This window comes from Strix uralensis, chromosome 3, assembly GCF_047716275.1.
Source record: "Strix uralensis isolate ZFMK-TIS-50842 chromosome 3, bStrUra1, whole genome shotgun sequence".
Classification (NCBI taxonomy): domain Eukaryota; kingdom Metazoa; phylum Chordata; class Aves; order Strigiformes; family Strigidae; genus Strix; species Strix uralensis.
In genome coordinates, this window is record NC_133974.1 from 24,883,224 (window position 1) to 24,903,369 (window position 20,146).

General features: G+C 37.0%; 1 protein-coding gene across 1 annotated transcript in view; it reads right to left on the reverse strand.

The window, feature by feature from the left end:
* Window positions 1-20,146, reverse strand: part of CSMD1 (CUB and Sushi multiple domains 1) — a 1,283,073-nt gene that overhangs the window by 420,418 nt on the left and 842,509 nt on the right. Inside the window, exon 10 of the mRNA XM_074861694.1 lies at window positions 19,991-20,112. Coding sequence (XP_074717795.1) covers window positions 19,991-20,112 — 122 coding nt within the window. The remainder of the gene's footprint in view (window positions 1-19,990; window positions 20,113-20,146) is intronic.

Genomic DNA, 20,146 nt, shown 5'->3' on the forward strand with positions numbered 1-20,146 from the left:
CCCGACTCACAGTAGGCACAACTAGATTATAAAGTATATCATATTTTAAGTGGTTAAACTAAATTACCATAAAGATAGTGCTGTGATAAAGATACCATCTCTTTCATTATTTTACCATATTATTGTAAATCCAATTCAGGAATTGTATTTTGATTGGTGTAATTAAAAGAACATGGATTGAAAGTAATTATACTGAAGACATAGTCTTTTACCAACATAGGTGCAATACAAAGTGTTTTGAAGTTTAAGTGGTCTTAGAATTTTACAAGAGAATTCTTCAGTTAATATCTTTGAAACAGCAATCAAGAGTTACACTTAACATATCCACAGGACTCATAAAAAGACAAAAGGTAGCAAGTAAACAAAAATGACCAAACAAGTGTTTCTCAACTGTCTGAATATTGTTCAAACTGACACACCCACAAGATCTGCAGTATGATTCTTCTACCTTACTTTTACAGAAAAAATAAAACGTTTAAAGTAAATAGAACCTTGTTGCAGAAATCAGTACTAAGGATGGAATTCAGTATAAATTTAAATATTTGGCTTGTGTAATTTGAAAGTGTAAGGTAAAATCCACACATTGCCTGAAGATACAGGATCTGTGAGAGGTCCGCAATTTTCTGAAGCAGCAGCTGGAGACCAGGAAGGATTACTTAAGGCATCTCAAGTGGTATTAGAAACCTATGGTGAAGTAGCTGAAATGAGCTCTAAAACACCTAAATGTAGATGTTTCCCCATTTGTGTCTAAAGCTGCTTTAGGTGTCTAATCTCTCACTGCAGTAAATAAAGCTAAAAGAGTTATTCATTTGACTGGCAGCTAGATGTCTGCTTCAGGCTAAGCTGAATTACTGTGGAGGTTCACCTGGTTATAACTGAAGCTTAGGCACTGAGATCTCAGTAAGGTGCCCACAATTAAATGACTAGTGCTAATTGAGATGGTTTAAGGTATCAGAGACATATTTGTGGTCTGGCAGACAGAACAGGACCTATGCCTTTCTGCATCCACACTTGGAGGGAAAGCAGAACAACTTAATCTCAAAAGGAATTAGAGACTTCTCTGGTGAGCAACTGATCCTTAAGACTTCCTCCAGATGTCTAACAATATATGTTTAGTCTTGAAATAAATCACATCTAGATAGTCCATTTTTTAAAGTGACAGCCAGCTGGATGCATTGTTAATCTATACATTGGATCTCAAGTGCAAAAACATACCATCAGCCTCATATCTTTATTTGCTCTTGATGGAACTAAACTGTTCAGAATGAACAAGTAGAATCAGTGATGACTTTTCCAAGTGCAGCAGTAGGGTGCTTTGTGCAGTAGCTGAATATTTACCTTGGAAACATTAGAATCACACTGCTTACTTCAAGTGGAAGTAGTTATTAGTTTATTTACTAGTTTGTTGTTTTGGTTTGGGTTTTTTTTTAAATTAAATGGCCATTATAGAAAATAGATCATCTAGTACAAAAATTGAATAGATGGTTTGATGAAAAAATGAATACATGTTTTTCTTTTAGATAAGGTCAGAGCATAAAGGCTTCTACAGAGTTAGAAAGGATTCTACAGAGTTAATAACTGGCTAATATAGAAAAAAAATTGTAAGCATTTAGAGTTATACACATAGATTTGCACATATGTAATAGCATGCTGTTGTGGTTTAACCCCAGCTGGCAACTAAGCACCATCCAGGTGCTCATTCACTCCACCCATGGCAGGAGAGGGCACAGAATTGAAAGAGTAAAAGTGAGAAAACTCATGGGTTGAGATAAAGACAGTTTAATAGGTAAAGCAAAAGCTGCACATGTAAGCACAGCAAAATAAGGAATTCATTCACTGCTTCCCATCGGCCGACAGGTGTTCGCCATCTCCAGGACAGCAGGGCTCCATCATGCACAACAATTACTGGGGAAGACAAACGCCATAAATCTGAACGTGCCCCCCTTCCTTCTTCTTCCCCTAGCTTTTACTGCTGAGCATGAATTCATATAGTTTGAAACATCCCTTTGGTCAGTTGGGGTCAGCTGTCCCAGCCTTGTTCACTCCCAACTTTTTGTGCACCCCCAGCCCACTTGCTGATGGGGTGGTGTGAGAAGAAGAAAAGGCCTTGGCTCTGTGTAAGCACTGCTCGGCAATAACTAAAACGTCCCTTTATTATCAACGCTATTTTCATCACAAATCTAAAACACAGCCCCATACTGGCTGCTATGAAGAAAATTAACTCTACCTCTGTCCTATAACCAAAACCAGCACACATGCATGCAGTACCATCTTCTGGGATACCATGAGGCAAATATAATCTACCAGTAAGTCTGTTTAAAATTAGAGAGGGGAGAGAAACACCAAATTATAGAGAAAAACAATGGAGACATAAAAATGTTTCAAAACATCTAAGCTACAATTGTAAAGAATGATTATTCAGGAGGATGTTAACTTGACAATCTGATAACAGTACTAAGAACAATGTTAACTGTGTGAAAGACTGAATTAAAACATGACAGACATACTCTGCCTGTGTGCATACTCCACATGAATGCCTTCTTTGCCTTAGAAAGAAACAAACCAACCACCCAACAAACTAGTGGGTAGCAAGAATATATTAATTATAGGCAATATGCTGAGCAAGGCAGATTCTTAAAGTACTGTGTTGGGTGGGATTTGTGTCTGAATTTCATGAAGAGAATACAAAATCCTAAAAAAAAATTCTGAGCATTCATTTATTTACCCATAGACCCAATTCAATCCTTCATGTACAGAGTGTCTGCAAATGTCAGCCTTCTCTATGTGTTATGATAGTTGTACCAGAAGAATAAAAATACATTCATATAAAGTCTTTGATCAAGGGTGCACTTCTGAAACAATCTCCAGTCATCTCCCCTTACTGTGCTTTGGTTTGCATCCCAGAGCAATCTCAGAGCAGATAAATTGAGTTCTTTTTGGATGAAACTAAGCTGGAAGGTGTTCTCCAGCCAGTAACAGGCATTCAGCATAGTCCATAACTAGTGGACATAGTAAATTAGTCCACAGTAAAAACTCTGAAATATACACGTAGTATGGACCTCAGGCCCTTAGCACCAACTGCTTTGCACTATAAAGCTGCTTGTGGTGCCCAGCACTACTAATGGTAATGTAAACAGCCTAATTTATTCTCTTAGGACAACTGGAGGCAATACTTGGATCTTGTCCTATCTCTCTCTCTCTCTCTCGTTTTCCCAACCTCTGAGATTCTGCTTATGCTCTGTAGATGCAAGATTCTGCAAGATCACCATGTGAACTCAAGAAAGGTGTTAAAGAGATTATATGTTTCTCAGCTTTACTTAAAATCCCTAGATTTGCCTTCTAGAAACTTCTGAATTTTGACTAAAGAAATAAACTAGACTTTTTATTTTCTTGACTTGTACTTTGTCGCCAGGTACTTACACTAATAATTAAACATCTAGAATGTTGCTTCGAAGAATGACTTCTGCAGAGAGGCTAAAATCTGCATGAAAGAAACTCTCCATTCAGTCTGTGAACTCCATGACAACAGAGGTCCTGTGCCTTGCAAAACAGAACAGCCATAAGAGAGGAGTCTTGAAGTTCAGAGAAAATGTAAATTTCTTATTTCCACAGCTTCAAACTTCACATGTGCTACATGATGTCATTTTATTCTGCCCGTTTCAAGAGCAAATTTGAAATAAAAACTGATTAGTGATGAATGAACTCGTAAAATGTTTTCCTCCTTAGCCAGAAATAAGAGTTTCTACTGTAATGAGCTGGTCTCTATTTTAATCTTTCATAGCAACTAGAGCCACCTACATCTTATTCCTGTTGTGAAGCCTCTGTTTATGCCTCACTTCAACTCTGAATGTGTTACCATGGTGCACAGGTGGTATCTTTGTTTATGCATATTTCAGAAAGACTAGTAAGTAAATTATGTTCCAGTGATAACTTATTTAAATTACTAAACTCTTCACCAGATTAAAAATATTTCCTTTTGTCATAATGATGATAGTTACCACCTATGGGGAAGAGGAGAAAAACCTTGGAAATCTCATCCTACTTGCCTGTCAACTGGAAAGGAAAGGGATGACCATCCTAAGAGGTGATTTCTTTTTTCAAAGGCATGAAAAACTCAAAAGACATGATGACCCCCTCATGATTTTACTGCTAAAATAGTAATCTACCTGCAATGTTTTAGGTTCCATTTTCCCTTTTCTCAGCAAGACAATTGGAAGAAACAAAATTACTTTCTATGTCCAGGAAAAGAAGCTTCTTCACCGTCCCCCCCTTCTTAAGGTCAGAGCTTGTCCTGTGGTTCCCTTTCTGGGCACATGCATCAGCTGAATTACTACACAGGTCTTAACTCATATCTGCTTCCTTTAATCTAATACAGGAGTTACTATAGCTCTGGGATATGATGAAAGGTGCAAAGAGAAGACCTTTGAGTGCAGAAATGTGTAAACAGATTCATGTAGATACATTAACCTCTTAAACAATTAACAACTGGTAATCAAGAAGAGGATGCCCCACACTGTTAGCCTCTAAAGACCAAATATGTATATTGTTTTCTGATTTCAACATTGATAAATGTCTGTGAACATGAACACCCAGAGAGCTCTTAAAATAATCAGGGAAAGACATGAGTTTTACGTTACATGGTACAATTACAATTGTTAAAAAATTTTCAAAAGTATTTTATGACCTTATTTCTTCTCTAAATCAGTAGTGCACATTAAATGGAAGGTGAAAGATAGACTGCAGTTACTAAAGAAGAGGTGATCCAGTGTATGATCAAGAATAAATTAAGATTTAATCTTGGAATTGCTTTATTTGATCAAAGTCAGATTTTCTTGAGATGATAACTTTACCAGATGGGAAGTTCACATAGCATTTTGGATTTCTCCATTACATATGGCTTTTCATTATAAGAAAATTGCAGTAAATTGTAAGAAATGTTTTCATGTACAAAGTTTATTATATTGATGTGATTAAATGTTTCAATAACTAGAAGGACTTGCAAAATCATATTTATGTATATAATTTTTAAACACTACATGATACACTCAAGTGGAAACAGTACATTTCTCCTTAAAGTACATGTAACATTAGGAAAACAAAATTTCCCATAATGTGTTAGAATATTTTTGAACACAGATTTGTTTTTACTTATGAATTTACTGAAATTCAGCCATAGGGCAAATAACACTAGCATTTCATTTAACCTAATGTCATAATAAACAGGCAGAAAATACAAATTATACTTAGCACAAAATCACACTGAGATTTCTTAATGATAACTGCTAAATTTAAGTTTTTAGATTTTGTTCTTATATTATTTCCAAGAGTCTGACCAGTCATATCTTCTTTTTTCCACAGAGACAGACTATAGTCTGTCTCTAAAAAAGGTGTCTGGTCACATTTATCCAAACTATTTTATTCTAGTTCACTTACTGCTTCTAAAGATGAAGTTTGGATTAAAAAAAAAAAAAAAAAAAAGTACATATATATTTGTGTATATATGGAACTAGTGCATAGAAAAAGAGGATGGAGTGGCCACAATGCTTTGTGGCACAGGCACAGCTCCTGCAATGTTGCAAGTTTATTCTGCCTCAGGCCACTTAATTGAAATCCACTCAGGGTCATCACATCTCAAACATTTGAAAGTGGAGCTTGTGCAGCCCAGTTATCAAACCATCTGCTTTCTCCTAGAAATAGGAAAATAAAACAGCAAGGCCTATAATCAAAAAGGCTAGAGAGGAACTAACTATTCAGTTTAAGGCATAAATCTCTCAATGTTTATATGCAGCATGTGTTTAACTGTCAAAAAAAGCCAAAATCTGGGCAAGAAATAGGAAGCAAACCTGCAGCTATCTTATTTCTTTTGCTTTATTTGCATTTATGATATGAATGTACTCTCTTCTGGCTTTATGAAACTCTTTTTCCTTTGACTTTGATATTAAACAATGTTTCAGGAACTCTGGTTTACACTGCTCAAATCCATCATGAAGGCAATGTGACAGTGCAGAAAACTGTGGGGTTCCCTGCCCTCCAGTCAGCACTCTTCACTGGTCTTTACAAAAGAACATCTGCATTATGTTGCAACCTCTTCACTTGTACCCTTTCCAGTGAGCCTAGAACACTGATAACAGCTACCTATTAAATAAATGAAGAATAAAATGTTGAGATAATTGCTGCATGAAAACAGGCTGGCCAGCCTGACAAGCTCTGTCTAAACCATTCTTCCACTGGACACAGAGATGAGACAGATAACTGAAATCAGCATTTCACTGCATGTTCTATCTCATAACAATACTGAAAAATGTAAGGAATGAGAAAAAATCCTTTAAACAAGTTACTTCCTACTGAAAACACTGGACATTTATGCAAAGTAAAATTCTGTATAGAGAAATAGCCAAGATATGATAAGCAAGCACTTGATACTATTTTCTAGTTCAACAGATGAGATTAAACATGTGTAGATCTGATGCTTAACACCTATTCACACTTTTGAAAGTTTGTAGGTGATATTTTTAGAATCAAATAGGGCCATGTTTTAAAAGGGTAGTTAAACTTTTGCTCGGAGTACTGTTGCAAGGTTTAATTATTAAGAAACTTAGACTTTTCAAAAATGACTCACACATGGACATGTGAGAGACTGATACAGACCCTAAGGTTCATGACAGTTCTGAAGACGTCTTAGAGATTGCCTGCTAAATTGAAAGCTATGTTTAAAAGCTTGTGTAAAGTGTCTGTTACCTGTACTGTGGATCTAGTCAGATTGCCAATGTTCACATGCTAAAGCAGGCCAATTTGAGCTGAGGATAGGAAGGATCATGATCCTAATTTTGAGTGTTCGTGGTGGTTTTCTCAACTATTTTTATAAATGAATAAATGAATACAATTCACCAACTGCTGTTCTTTTTCTCTAACATCAAATCTCTCCACATCTTTCTTGGATAAAGTAGCTGACAAATGAGCATGCTAATCTATATTAATCCCTTTCAAAATATACGGCAGGTGTATTAACACCTACCTTGATTCTTCCTGAGATCACACTTTAGGACTGAATTTTTTGTCTCTATTTACTTCAAAGTAGCATTAAATTTGTGTGGCATTTCATATTTTCTAAACAGCTTCAACCAAATTATTTAACTGACAGTTCCAAAATTTTAAAACATTAGTTTATTAGGCATTAATAACCCTTCATATTGCGAACAGATATACACAAATGTTTACATATATGAGAAGTTCAGTGTCCATCTGTACCAGTCAGCATTGATAATTCCAGGTTTTCTTTACTTAGTAAAGGCCAGGAAGAAAATTTGATCTTAAATGGGCTGTATACAATACCCTTTGAGGCATTTAGATTGAAAACAGAAAGATCCTAAAGAAATAAAACTAATTTAGGCAGTGCACTTAAAGGCTTTAAATTACGGAGGAGTTAATACAGGCCACACAGTACACTCTTGGAACTTGCTTTTCCCATGCTGAATCTCAGCTATCAAATTAGCCCCAGTATCATTTTTGCCGCGTGACACTTTGAAAAATTTTTTATTCTACAAAACCTTACTGCAAACCCTACTGTATTTTCCATATTAAGTAAAAATTCAAATGTCCTGGTTTGGGGCAGAGGGGGTGTTTAGTAGCATGGGAGGGGGCTACAGCAGTGGCCCCCTGTGAGAAGTTTCTAGAAGCTCCCCTAGCTTGAAGTAGGACCCACCTTTGCACCAAGGCCAAGCCAATTCGGTGGGACTCTGTGATAACATATTTAAGAAGGGGAACCTGTGAGGAGTTGTGGGAGTTGTGAGTAGAAGTTGCGAGGAGAACATCTGTGCAAACACCAAGGTCAGTGGAAGAAAGGAGGAAAAGAGGGGGAGGTGTGCCAGAGCAGAGACTCCCAAGTATCCCATGGTGAGACAGCAGGGCTGTCCCTCCCTGCCACCCATGTGGGTCCACAGTGAAGCAGATACCAACCTGCAGCCTGTGGGGGGCCCCACGCCAGAGCAGGTGGCTGTGACCAAAGAAGGCTGGGACCCTGTGGGAAGAAGCAGTCCCCAGTTGTTGTAGTTCAGCGCTGGGAGGACTGCAACATGCAGGAGCAACCCACACAGCAGTAGCTAGGGAAACACTGTGGCCTGTGGGAGGGACTCATGTCAGAGAAAATTTGTGGAGGACTGTTTCCTGTGAGAGGGGAACCATGCAAAGGAAGAATGCCAGAAGTTTCCCCCACCCCTCCCCGAGGTGGAAGAAGTGGAAGGACTGACTGAATCCCCCATTCCCTGCCCCCTCACCACTGTGGAGGGAGGAGGTAGACATCGTGAGCAAAGGTGAGCCTGGGAAGAAGGGTGGGGTGGGGGAAAGTGTTTTCAAGATGTGGTAATGCTTCTCACAGTCCTACTATGTCTGTTAAGTGGTGTTGTTGTTAGTGTCTGTATTGAATTTATGTTCTTTTATTCTTCCCCTAACGAGTCTGTCTTTTACTCATGACCATAATGGATGAATCACCCCTCCCTGTCCTTATCTCAATTCCCAAGCCTTTTGTTTAATTTCCTCCTTCCCAGCACTGAAGGGGTAAAGGGGAAGTAAGCACCTACGTGGTGTTCAGTTGCCTTCTGAGCTCAAGCCACTGAGCCCTTTGCTTTATTTTCTCCTTCCCAGTGCTGGGGTGGAAGGGGGGAGTGAGCGCCTGTGTGGTGCTCAGTTCCCCTCTGAGTTTAAACCACAACATCCAATAAGTAGAATTACTTCTATTCTTCCCTTTTAAATTCATCTTCCTGAAATCTGAGATTTGCACATTTTAAGTTATGTGTGATGATTTGGTCCTCCATTTACTATTCTCCCCAATGGCTCTTTACGTTTATGAAGCTCCTGTTTAGTAATAGACAAAAGTGAGTTAATTAAATGAAGGGCTGACGCTAATTTATTATGTAAATACCTGGAGGGTTCTATTTGCCATGATATCAAACACCACATCTATAGTATTGCTAAAAAAATCTAAAAGGAATTGTAATAATTTTCAGAAAATACTAATGTATGTTAAAAATAATCTGATGATTTATTCCAGTATATACACACTTCACTATTGCAGTCTGTGAATTTCTTAGAATTTCCTGTTATTTGCCTATAAGTTATCAGTTGGCATTTTCCCAGTAGAAAAGGTACCCAAGAAAAGATTTAAAAGAGAAGCTAAACAGTGAGCATCATGCACAAACAAACTTTGACCACCTATGTTTCAAGGCAAAACAAATTAATGTGATCTGTGAGGTAACCCAGAACTGTAGGTGCCTAAATTATGCTGCAGAACTTGTCTCCTTGTGCAGTAACTGTGGGTTTATGTCATACTCATTATCAACACCATCAACTGCACAGGTGTCTGCACAAAGATAATTTATGTTGAATACCTGATAAATTGTGTTGGGTTTCTGTGTGTGTTGGGGTTTTTGGTAACAGGGGACGGGAATACATCAGTGGCCCCTGTGAGAAGCTTCTTGAAGCTCCCCCAGCTCCAAGTTGGACCTGCCTCTGGCCAAGGTCAAGTCAGATAGTGATGGTGGCTGTGCCTCTGTGATAACATATTTAAGAACAGGAATCTGGGAGGAGGAGTTGGAGTTAAGAGAAGGGGTTGCGAGGAGGACACCTATGCAAACACCAAGGTCAGCTGAAGAAAGGAGAAGGGGTAGGGGGAGGTGCACCGGAGCAGAGACTCCCCTGCAGCCCTGGTGAGAGGGCAGGTTGTGCCCCTGCAGCCCATGGAGGTCACCGGTGGAGCAGATGCCCACCTGCAGCCCATGGAGGACGCCACGCCAGAGCAGGTGGGTGCATCTGAAGAAGGCTGGGACTCTGAGGGAAGCCTGCGCTGTTGTAGTTCATCACTGGGAGAATTGCAACAAGCGGAAGGGACCCATGCTGGAGCAGTTCACGAAGAGCTGCAGCCCATGGGAGGGACCCCCCTTGGAGAAGTTTGTGGAGGACTGTCTCCCATGAGAGGGTCCCCACGCTGGAGCAGGGGAGGAGTGTGAGGAGTCCTCCCCCTAAGGAGGAAGGAGTGTCAGAGATAACAGGTGACGAACTGGCCACCCACCCATTCCCCATCTCTCTGCACCGCTTGCAGGGAGGAGGTAGAGAAATCGGGAGCAAAGCTAAACCTGGGAAGAAGTGAGGGGTGGGGTGAAGGTGTTTTTAAGATGTGATCTACTTCTCACTGTCCTACTCTGATTGTTAGGTTAAAAGAAAAAAATAGGGGGGAAAAAAAAGAAAAAAAGGGTATATAAACAAAGACAATATTGTAGGACATTGTCAAGTATGATATACTACCAATAGTTGCAGACAGTTTCAACTTCCAGGGAAAAATATCTACACATAAATCTTGATGTCTTAGATTTATACAATTGACAATGTAGTACCGAATGAGCTTGATACTTCTTAGCAAGGGAATTGGCGACTAACTTATAGAACAAACAAGAAAAGTCTGTGGAGATTTAATTGTAGGAATTATTTAATTTTTTTTACACAGTGGCAGAATGTTCTCATCTATTATGAGTTTTTCCTGTCAGGAAATATCCTGAATTAAATGAGATAATAGTAACAAGCTTATGTTGCTATACGTTTTGCATTGTGCAAGTAAAATATTCAGTTGTTTATTTTACATGTCTCTGTGTAAGACTGCATATGTATGTATGTACAGGAGTAATAACAAATACATTGATTTCTCTTCTATAATGTGTGAATACAAAGTACTTAAAGTGTCTTCTTTTTATGTATATTTAATGGTTATTCACCTATGGCTTGAGAAGTCTGATTGATTCTCCATTTGGTAAAGTTTTCTGAAGTCCTTTCACTATGAAGATATTAAATGCATATATTTTTTGTGGAATAATACCACCTGGTATACCACCACACTAACTGGTACTTTCTTATGCTAAATAGTATTATAATTACATTAAGAAACTATGAATAAAAATTTACTGTTTTCTTCTGGTTAAAAAAATTAAAATTTCAGTGGACCATTCATTTATTGGTTTTTGAGTTCAATTTAAACCATGAAAACCATTAAGATTCTATATTTAAATTTTGTATCTCAATCTTTTCCTTTCTAAAAATATATAAATGAAAAATTAAAAAATGTGAAAGCTAAAAACCAAAAAAAAATATATTGATGGAGATTAAAACAACAAAAAAGAAGAAACTGAGCCAGAGGAAGATGAAAGGACACAAAACATAGTGGAGGAAGGAAATGATGGAGGAAGTCTAAGTGCACTCTCAGCAGATAAGTTCCTCTAAGGAAAAAGCTGGAGGCAACAACCCAACTTTCAGCAACAAGAGAAATACGTCATTGGCAGTGGCTGGATAATGATAAATGCCAATGATGAAAGTGTAGTTGCCGTAGCTGTTGGGTTTTGTGGGTTCGTTTGTTTTTTAACCTTTAAAGACTACCTCTGGCAATTAGAAAGCAAAAAGGAATACTTAACGTGTATACAGTTCTGGGGGTTTTTGTATTTTTTGAGTAGGGGATTGGTTTAGCTATAAAATAAACAAATTAAATGAGGACTAGCCTGGGGTTTTTTTCAAGATATAGGATAAAATAATGAAGAATTTAACAGCCATCCAGACTGGAAAAGTGTATCTATGAGAAAGGCAAATATGGATCATTGTCACTGCAGTAAATATTCAACAAAATAGTGACAATAATGGATTTGTATAATTCTTACCCATGCAGATACAGCACAAATATATCACAGTGAATATATCACATATTGCTCTCTTTTTGAAAGGGAAAACTCTTTTTCTTTGTCCTTGATCTGGTGTTAGAAAACAGAGGCATTAGAAATTTTAATGTCATACTTCTGTATTTAACAAAATTGTCTTGATAACTTTGAAGGTTTTGAGGGTTTTTTTGTTTTTAATAGTTTCCATTAAGCCACGTATACATAACTTAATCTTGCCAATTTAAACTTTTCCACATTTCAATACATTAACTTTGTTTGGACGCTGAATCTTTTGTTTGTCTTGAGCATTGCATTACCACCTAATTTATTCCAACTGTCTTTCTGAAATATGGCTTTATTGTAAAATCAAAGACAATATCACAGTAAATTTACTGCTGTCTCCTTCAGTTTTTCCCTTCCTTCATGTGTATGCTTCTACAGTTTCTTTCTAAAAGTTCTTTTAGAAACTTTTTTTTCCCTCTAAATTGCCACTTCCAACTCAGTATGTCATACTTAGATTCATCTGAGGCTCATAAAAGTCATACCCCACAGCTAAATCTTGGTAGAGTAAGAACTTGACATCCTGAAAGCAAATATGAGACACCAAAACCAGATAAGGCTCAGTAGTTGGTCTTCTTCATTCAAAAACAGGATGGAAGGAGGAAGGTCAGTGGGAAAGTAAGCAACAAGGAATATAACTGTCAGCCCATATATGCGGCAATTGCCTCAGGAGGGAAAAACTTTAGAGTTGGGTCTGTTACTGCATTTAATGTTAGAAATCATCTGATGAAAATAAATAAAACAAACACTGCAAGAAATAATGCCAGAAGCGTTAAGAGAGCTCCTTCAGTTAGCCTTCCCCACAAACCAGGAAATACAGTACTTTCCTGTGCTGCAGGAAACTTGTGCTTGAATCCTTTCATCATGAGATGAGTACTGATCCCAAATGTCCCTCTTCCATCATTACCTCCAAGAGTCTTTAATGAAAGTGAGAGTCAAAACTTCTTGTAACGAATGCACAAATGAGACATCTAAAGTCAATACAGAAAGTGGGTTTGATCTGGGTATACCAGGAAATAGATATCTTGGAAATGTATTAATAGGTGAGAAGATTTTTTTTTTTTTTTTTTTTGATTCTTTGTTTTAGTTAAGTCTGGTATACCCCTACTCCAAAGTTATGCTTTTTCATTCAACATATGGCCATTATGGGACACCTTCCATTCAACCTGTGAGGCATGTCCTTTACCTAAAATAGCATACTTTAATCCACAAAGCTGTGTATATACTAAATATTGCATGCTGAAATTTAAGATGTCTAAATCCCTTTTGGTTCTTATCCAGTGAGAGCGAGCAAAACTCAAGGAGTGATTAGCTAATCAGCCTCTAGTGGAATGCTTTAGGATGAGATGAAACACTGTTTTGACTCTATTATCTGACAAATCTCCATCAAGTATAATTGGAATTTAGACATGTAGCACCCATATGTGCAAATCAAATCTCATCCTAAACGTCTGCAATGCCAGAACTGAGTTTTCTGTTCCAGACCTACTTGTATTACAGTATCATCCAATAAAGCTTCAGTAAACTTAAGAAAATACTATATAGAAGCTATGCTACTACATCTCACTCACATGATGTCTTGAAAGGTAGAAATATCAGCATTATAACCAAAAATCATAATGTTCTCAGAAGTATACACAAAACACAGAAAGCAACACAAAGATATAATTTTATAAAATAAATTGCTTTTGCGCAATATATGTATTTCTCTTCTAATGTCACTTATATAGAATTCTATGTTACGTTTTTAAATGAAAATCAAGGATGAGTATATACTGTAGGGAATTACATATAACATGATTTTTCTAGTAGGCTTGTATGTACATTTTGGACATTATATTAAAACATACAGACTCTTTTGTTTGTTTTTGACATGTTTTTAAGACTGTACAGAATCAAAGCTACCCTGGAAGTCTTGTACAAGATTTTAGGACAGTGGAATTTCAAAATCTCATCCTTATATTGCAACAACAGCTTTCTCATGTAATTGCTGTAGTTATATTTTGTGTTCTAAATCATATTGCTTGATTATGAAAAAAAAAATACACAAGCCTAATTAAAAGCAACAGGGGACTTAATCAGTATCTCTTTGTTTCTGTCGTAGTTTGAACTCAGAGGGCAACTGAGTACCACACAGCCACTCACATCCCCTTTCCCCCCAAGTTCTGAAAAGAAGGAAATAAAGCAAAGATGTCGCTCACTCTTCCCTTCCCTTCCAGTGCTGGGAAGGAGGAAATAAAGCAAAAAGCTTGGGAATTGAGATAAGGACAGGGAGGGATCATCTAATCCATTAAGGCACAGGCAAAAGACAGACTTATTAGGGGAAGAAAAAAAGGGCATAAATGTAATACAGACACTAATAACATTAGCAGACATCACAGGACAGTGAGAAGCATTACTACATCTTGAAAACACCTTCCGCCATCCCTCCCTTCTTCCTGGGCTCAGCTTTGCTCCCGATATCTCTACCTCCTCCTTTGCAGCAGCACAGGGGGCAGGGAATGCGGGGTGCAGTCAGTCCTGCTGCTTCTTCCAGGAGGGGGGAGTATTTCTGGCATTCCTCCCCTGTTCCAGTGCAGTCCCCCTCTCACAGGAGACAGTCCTCCACAAACCAACTCTGACATAAGTCATTCCCACAAGCGTGAAGATCACCCCTGTGTGTTGCAAACCTCCCAGCACTGAACTACAACAGCAGGGCCTTCTTCCCATGGGGTCCCAGCCTTCTTCGGGTGCAGTCACCTGGGTCAGCGTGGGGCCCCCCACAGGCTGTAAACTGGCATCTGCTGCACTGTAGATCCCCATGGGTGGCAGAAGGGACGGCCCTGCCATCTCACCATGGGATACAGAGGACTCTCTGCTCCAGCACACCTCCTCCCCTTCCTCCTCCTCTCTTCCAGTGTTTGCACAGATGTTCTCCTCGCAACTTCTACTCACAACTCCCACAACTCCTCCCAGGTTCCCCTTCTTAAATACGCTATCACAGAGTCCCACCTAATTGGCTCAGCCTTGGTGCAAAGGTGGGTCCTACTTCGAGCTGGGGGAGCTTTGAGAAGCTTCTCACAGGGGCCACTGCTGTAGCCCCCTCCCATGCTACCAAAAACCCTGCCACTCACTCAAACCCAGGACATTTTCATAACTGAGACCTTAGTAATTTTAATTCTAAACTGTGTGAATCCTTTGTCAGTCATGCCATATCCCCTAAATTTAATGACACTGTTCCAGTAAATGAAAAATAAATATGTTTAATTTTAATTTAAATATGCATATTTACACATGGCACAAAATTCAGTTTAACACTGTGCGAAGGACAAAAAAGTATACAAAACTGTGCTTTCATTTTCAACACACCATAGGGAATCATTCTTTTGGGGAATTCTTAGTGTATTTATATGATCTAGATGGCACAGGATGTACAAATGAGTCAATTATAAATTCACAATGACCTTTTTCTTCACTCTATTAAACCTATCCAGAGACTTATGAAATAGTATGAATAAATTACTAGAATGAGCCCGTACATTGCCAAGAATACAGAAAAGTTTAGTGAAAGGAGTGCTTAGATCTACATAGTTTTAATGATGAAGATCTCTGCAACCCAACACTGTGATACAGTAAGAGAGGAGAAGTTCTATGGGTAAAAATCAATACTGTGGCGGCACTCTGGTAATCTCTGTAGGGATAAGATATATGGTGCTCAGCAAGCAAGAGCTTTCTTCCCCAGTCAGAATATAGTGTTAGACTGCAGGTGCTGTAGATATCAGATATGCTGACAAACATCCTATTACTTGTGTCAGGATGGCCGGATCAGACACTCAGAGGGAGACAAGCCCTGTCTGTAATGAAGCTTTGAAGAAACAGGCTATTTATGAACACACTTTCTAAAAAAACATTCTAATATTAAAAAAGGTAATACAATAATGCCATCTAGCTGGAGCAAACTTGCCTATTGAAACAAAGGTTCTGAATCCATTGCAAAAGATTATATATGCATAAGCTACTTACATGGAAGAGGAAGACAGGGATGTAACTAATGGATCAGACCTGAGCTACCACAAACTTTGAACAAATCCATGAATTGGCAAGATAACCTCATTCAAAAAAACCCGCATATGCTACTTAGTAAGACTTCTCTTTTAGAGCATATTGCAAGAATGAATTATCTTAAAAGAAATTCTCTCAAAATCAACCTTAATAGTGTATAGATTCCCCAGCTGTGAACTGAGAAAAATTTTCCTGAGTAAGAATGTTCTCCTGAAGTTCCCCTGCTATGTGCTTTGAAAGGCAATACATCAGAAATACCATTTTATGACAACATATTATAGTCCAACTTTATACAAAAACCTGAAGGCTCAGCCCTATAAAACTGTAAGTGAAGTTTCCCACCCTCTCTAATTAGTTCCAATGCCTTCAATTATGGCAACTGCAGTGAATAACTGTTTTTGTAAAGAACAATGTTGTTACGCCCAAACAGATACTTAATATCTACGCTTTGTACTGTGGAGAAATTACATTCTTCAGAAAAAAACCTGTAATTGGGCCACACTCTTTATTTACCAGGTCATTAAACTTAGAACTATTGCAGCCCATGGCACACATACTATACTACAATCCACAATCCGTCAGGAAAATATTGTGCAAAACTAGGTATCATTGCTAAAACAACATCAAACCTTGCTCTCCTATAGACACTGGAACTGAAAACTGAAGCCCTTGCATCTAGCAATGTTACCATAAAATTGTGAAAGCAGCAGGAAATCCAAGGCAGTAAGTCTTATGAAAAAACCCACAGCCTGCAGAATGAATTGAAACAGCAAGGGATAGAGGCATGCTTAGAACATACTGAAAAGATTATACTAACAGCAAGAAAGTGATAAAGACAACAGACCAGCAAGACCTCAGAACAGTCCAAAGTTACTGATTCTAAAAAGTTGAGAAACTGCATAACAGAACAACTAAAACAATGCAGTTGCCAAGAATTACAGCATGTACTTGACAGTCAGAAGAGCACCATAAAGTTGTATTTGCAAGTACTAAAAGTCTAATAAATGACTCAGTAGGATGCTGAGCAGAAGCTACAATAGTAGGACCCAGAGGAAACAAATAAATGTTAAGCGAAGAAAATCAACTCTTCAAAATAAGCAGAGCATTAACAGAAATACCTTTGAACAGGAAAAGAACAAAACTTAACTTAGATTTTTGTGTTGTTCAGACAAAGGCAAATAAATGTTAGAACTATCTTGATATGGTTGGTTAAAAACTGGAACTATGCCATTGTCCTTTTAGGAAGTTGAAATTTGTTTCATTTTGAATTGGCATTAAAAATCTCCCCCCCTCCAGCACCAGAACACAAAATTTGGAAAAAAGTTATGTGTATTTTTTTTAATTTATTCTTTAAAATATTCCAGCATATTATCTTTCATTTTTTGTGCAAGGGCACCTCTTTAATTAGACTGTCTTCTTTAAACTGCACTGAATGTTATGTTAAGAGGAAACATTGTCTTACCTTGTAAAACGCTATGTGTAAACTAACCCGAGGAACGGACACAGATTCACTGCTAGAGTAAGTCAAAACTAATCTAAAATACATAGTAAAATACATAGAATCATCACAGACCCTAAGTATTCTGATATTTTCAAATCTGACAGGCAAAAGAGTAGTCTCCTCATTCTAATCTTAAAATCAGACCTTCAATACACAGTTCAATTTTCAAGAGTTCTGGCATTCACAACTCCAAGAAAAGTCAGGGATGAACATGTGCACAACTTTCAGCACATCTTAAAATCAATTCATTATTTTGGAAACCTGAAAATTATTTTTGTAATTGATTTTTTTAAAGTTCACAGATTTCCAAGTTCTAGCAAGATTTTTTCTTTATAAAGAGGTAGGAAAAAAGTTCCATTTCAGTCAGATAGTCTGTGAAGTAAAAGTATTTTCTTTCATATCTTTTGTTATCCAAAAGGATATGTGTTAACTTTAGATTCAGTTATTTGGGAATAGAAGTCCCATTATCAGATTTGTATTGATACTTGCTGATAAAGACTTTATGTAAAAGCAACTTGAGTATACTGTAAGCCTTAAACATGTTTGATTTTAAGACTTCACATTCACAATCATCATGGTCCTAAAGCAAATACCCATCTTTTTAAGATGCATGAAGTTAAGAAAATAATCGTCCTTTGTTGCACTGCTAGACAAACCCAAGATAATAAAAAGACAACTCATTCCCTACTGCCCATCCTGTTGGGAACTGAAACTCTTAAAGCTCATTTTCTTACACTGTGATTATCAGTATGTTTGTTAGTGTATCTCTCTACCTTCCACCTAGATGGATGTAATAGTGTGGATTTTTTTCTGGATGAAAGGTCCAAGCCTTGTACTCATACGTCTTCATTCTGAACATAACAAAAGAATTTATCTGTCTGGATGCACAATTCCTTCAGTGTATTATTGTGACTGATGAACTATCAGTCTGTCCACATGATACTACTTAAAAGTGCCTTTTCAAGTCCAGGGAACAGAGTAATAAGTTAACTCACAACAATTTCATTCAACTCTGCCCTACTAAAATCCTAAATCCATTGAGAAAGATATATTGTATAGAATGAACAGAACTTGTGTGTCATTGCACTACACGGAGGTTTAGTGTTTTCCACAAGTCTGAGCCTCCGTAGAAAACATACACCGTACAGTTTAGTAATACACTGCACACTCTACACACACACCAATTTTTGTACTATTATTAAACCTTCTTGCAATCAGCAAGGAGACTGCTATCTTCATTTTATTATAAATATGAAAAACAATGTTTAATTAAAATCCTCAAAAAGTCAGGGGAAGAAAAATAAAAATGAAAAATTAATGGAACAGTTTTGAATAAAGAAACCATTAAGATGCCAAGACTCTCTTCTATTAGTAGTATTTTCACTTATTTTCTTTTTATGCATAGTTGCATTTTCTCTTATAAAAATATATTGTACTTTGCAGAATCAACAAGACTACATATTACTGAATATAAATTTGAGTTGATGCATTTGTCAGACATTTTCCATATTTTAAATGCTTATCCATATTTAAAAATGCAAAGTAAATTAATATTTTCTATAAAATTTAATGACTTAAAGTCAAAGGTCATTCAGTGACAAATAGTCTCTTTTAATTGCTTTACTAAGTAATATAGTTTGGAACTGAAAAAAGCCCTTTCTCTTTAGGGACAAGTCCCTCTACAGTAAAATGTTCCGCAATGTGGTAACTTTGTACTTTTGCCTGTTTTTCCTGAATACATACCTTTATTGAGGTATTGAATTTGCTTTAAGAAAAAGTGAACTCAATTGATTTTGCAAAGAAACAGTGTTTACATCTCAACAATATGCTATGAAAGCATGCAGAAAATGATCTTTTGTGCAGCTAAACATTCGCATTAATTTATGGTGAAATAGTTAAACATTTTTTCCTTAACTGCATTAAGGAAGTCAGGAATACAGTCTTTCAAAAACTTGCACAGGAAATACATGTTTTGTAATTATGGAAGTACATATAGACTGTACATTCTTCAACTTATAGTAACTCATTTGTTCAGCCTTTCACTACAGAAAAGTATAATATAAGTGAAAGATTTTTTTACTTCATTTTTTGTTTCCTACAGGTAGGGGGTCTCAGTCCTTTATTGAGGATGTAAATTGATTTTACAGAAAGACAAGTAAAAACGCATCTCAATACATTGCAGTGTAATAAGAATACTTAAAAATTATTATTTTATGCATAATTATTCATAGTTATGTATTTAGAATCATTATCAGAAAACAGTGGATTGAAAAGAAAAATGATGTAGGTAGTAAAACACCCAACATGATCAGACAAAGTACTTAGATGTATGTCTGATTTTTATGCTAAGATTCAACAATGAGTACATATTAAGATACAACTTGAAAAATCCACTATCAACTCATTCAACTGTGTGTTATTTTGAATGTGATTTAATGTGTCTCATTAGAAAATGTATTTACAACTTTGAAACTTTAATTCAGACCTATTACTCTGAGTGGATATTTTCACAAATATTACTAGTTTATATTTTTTTCTAGTGTCCAATGTATTTTCTAACATCTCTACTGTGGTCATTTTTATGTTTAAGTGAACATACAGACATGCATGTGTTAATGCATTTGTTCAAATATGTATGAAACAGTTTCAAGACAAATCAAAAATTCTACAGTTTGAATTAAGACAAAGAGAAAAAGCATACCTTTTCTGGATCAGTTGTTGTAATGACCCACACGCAGTGTGCATTGTCTTCATATTGAACTGGATAATTTGGTGATGTAATAATCCCACTTGGTCCACGTAAATTAGAACCACATGTTCTAGCTAAAATGATAAACAGCAAATCAGATTGCTTTTG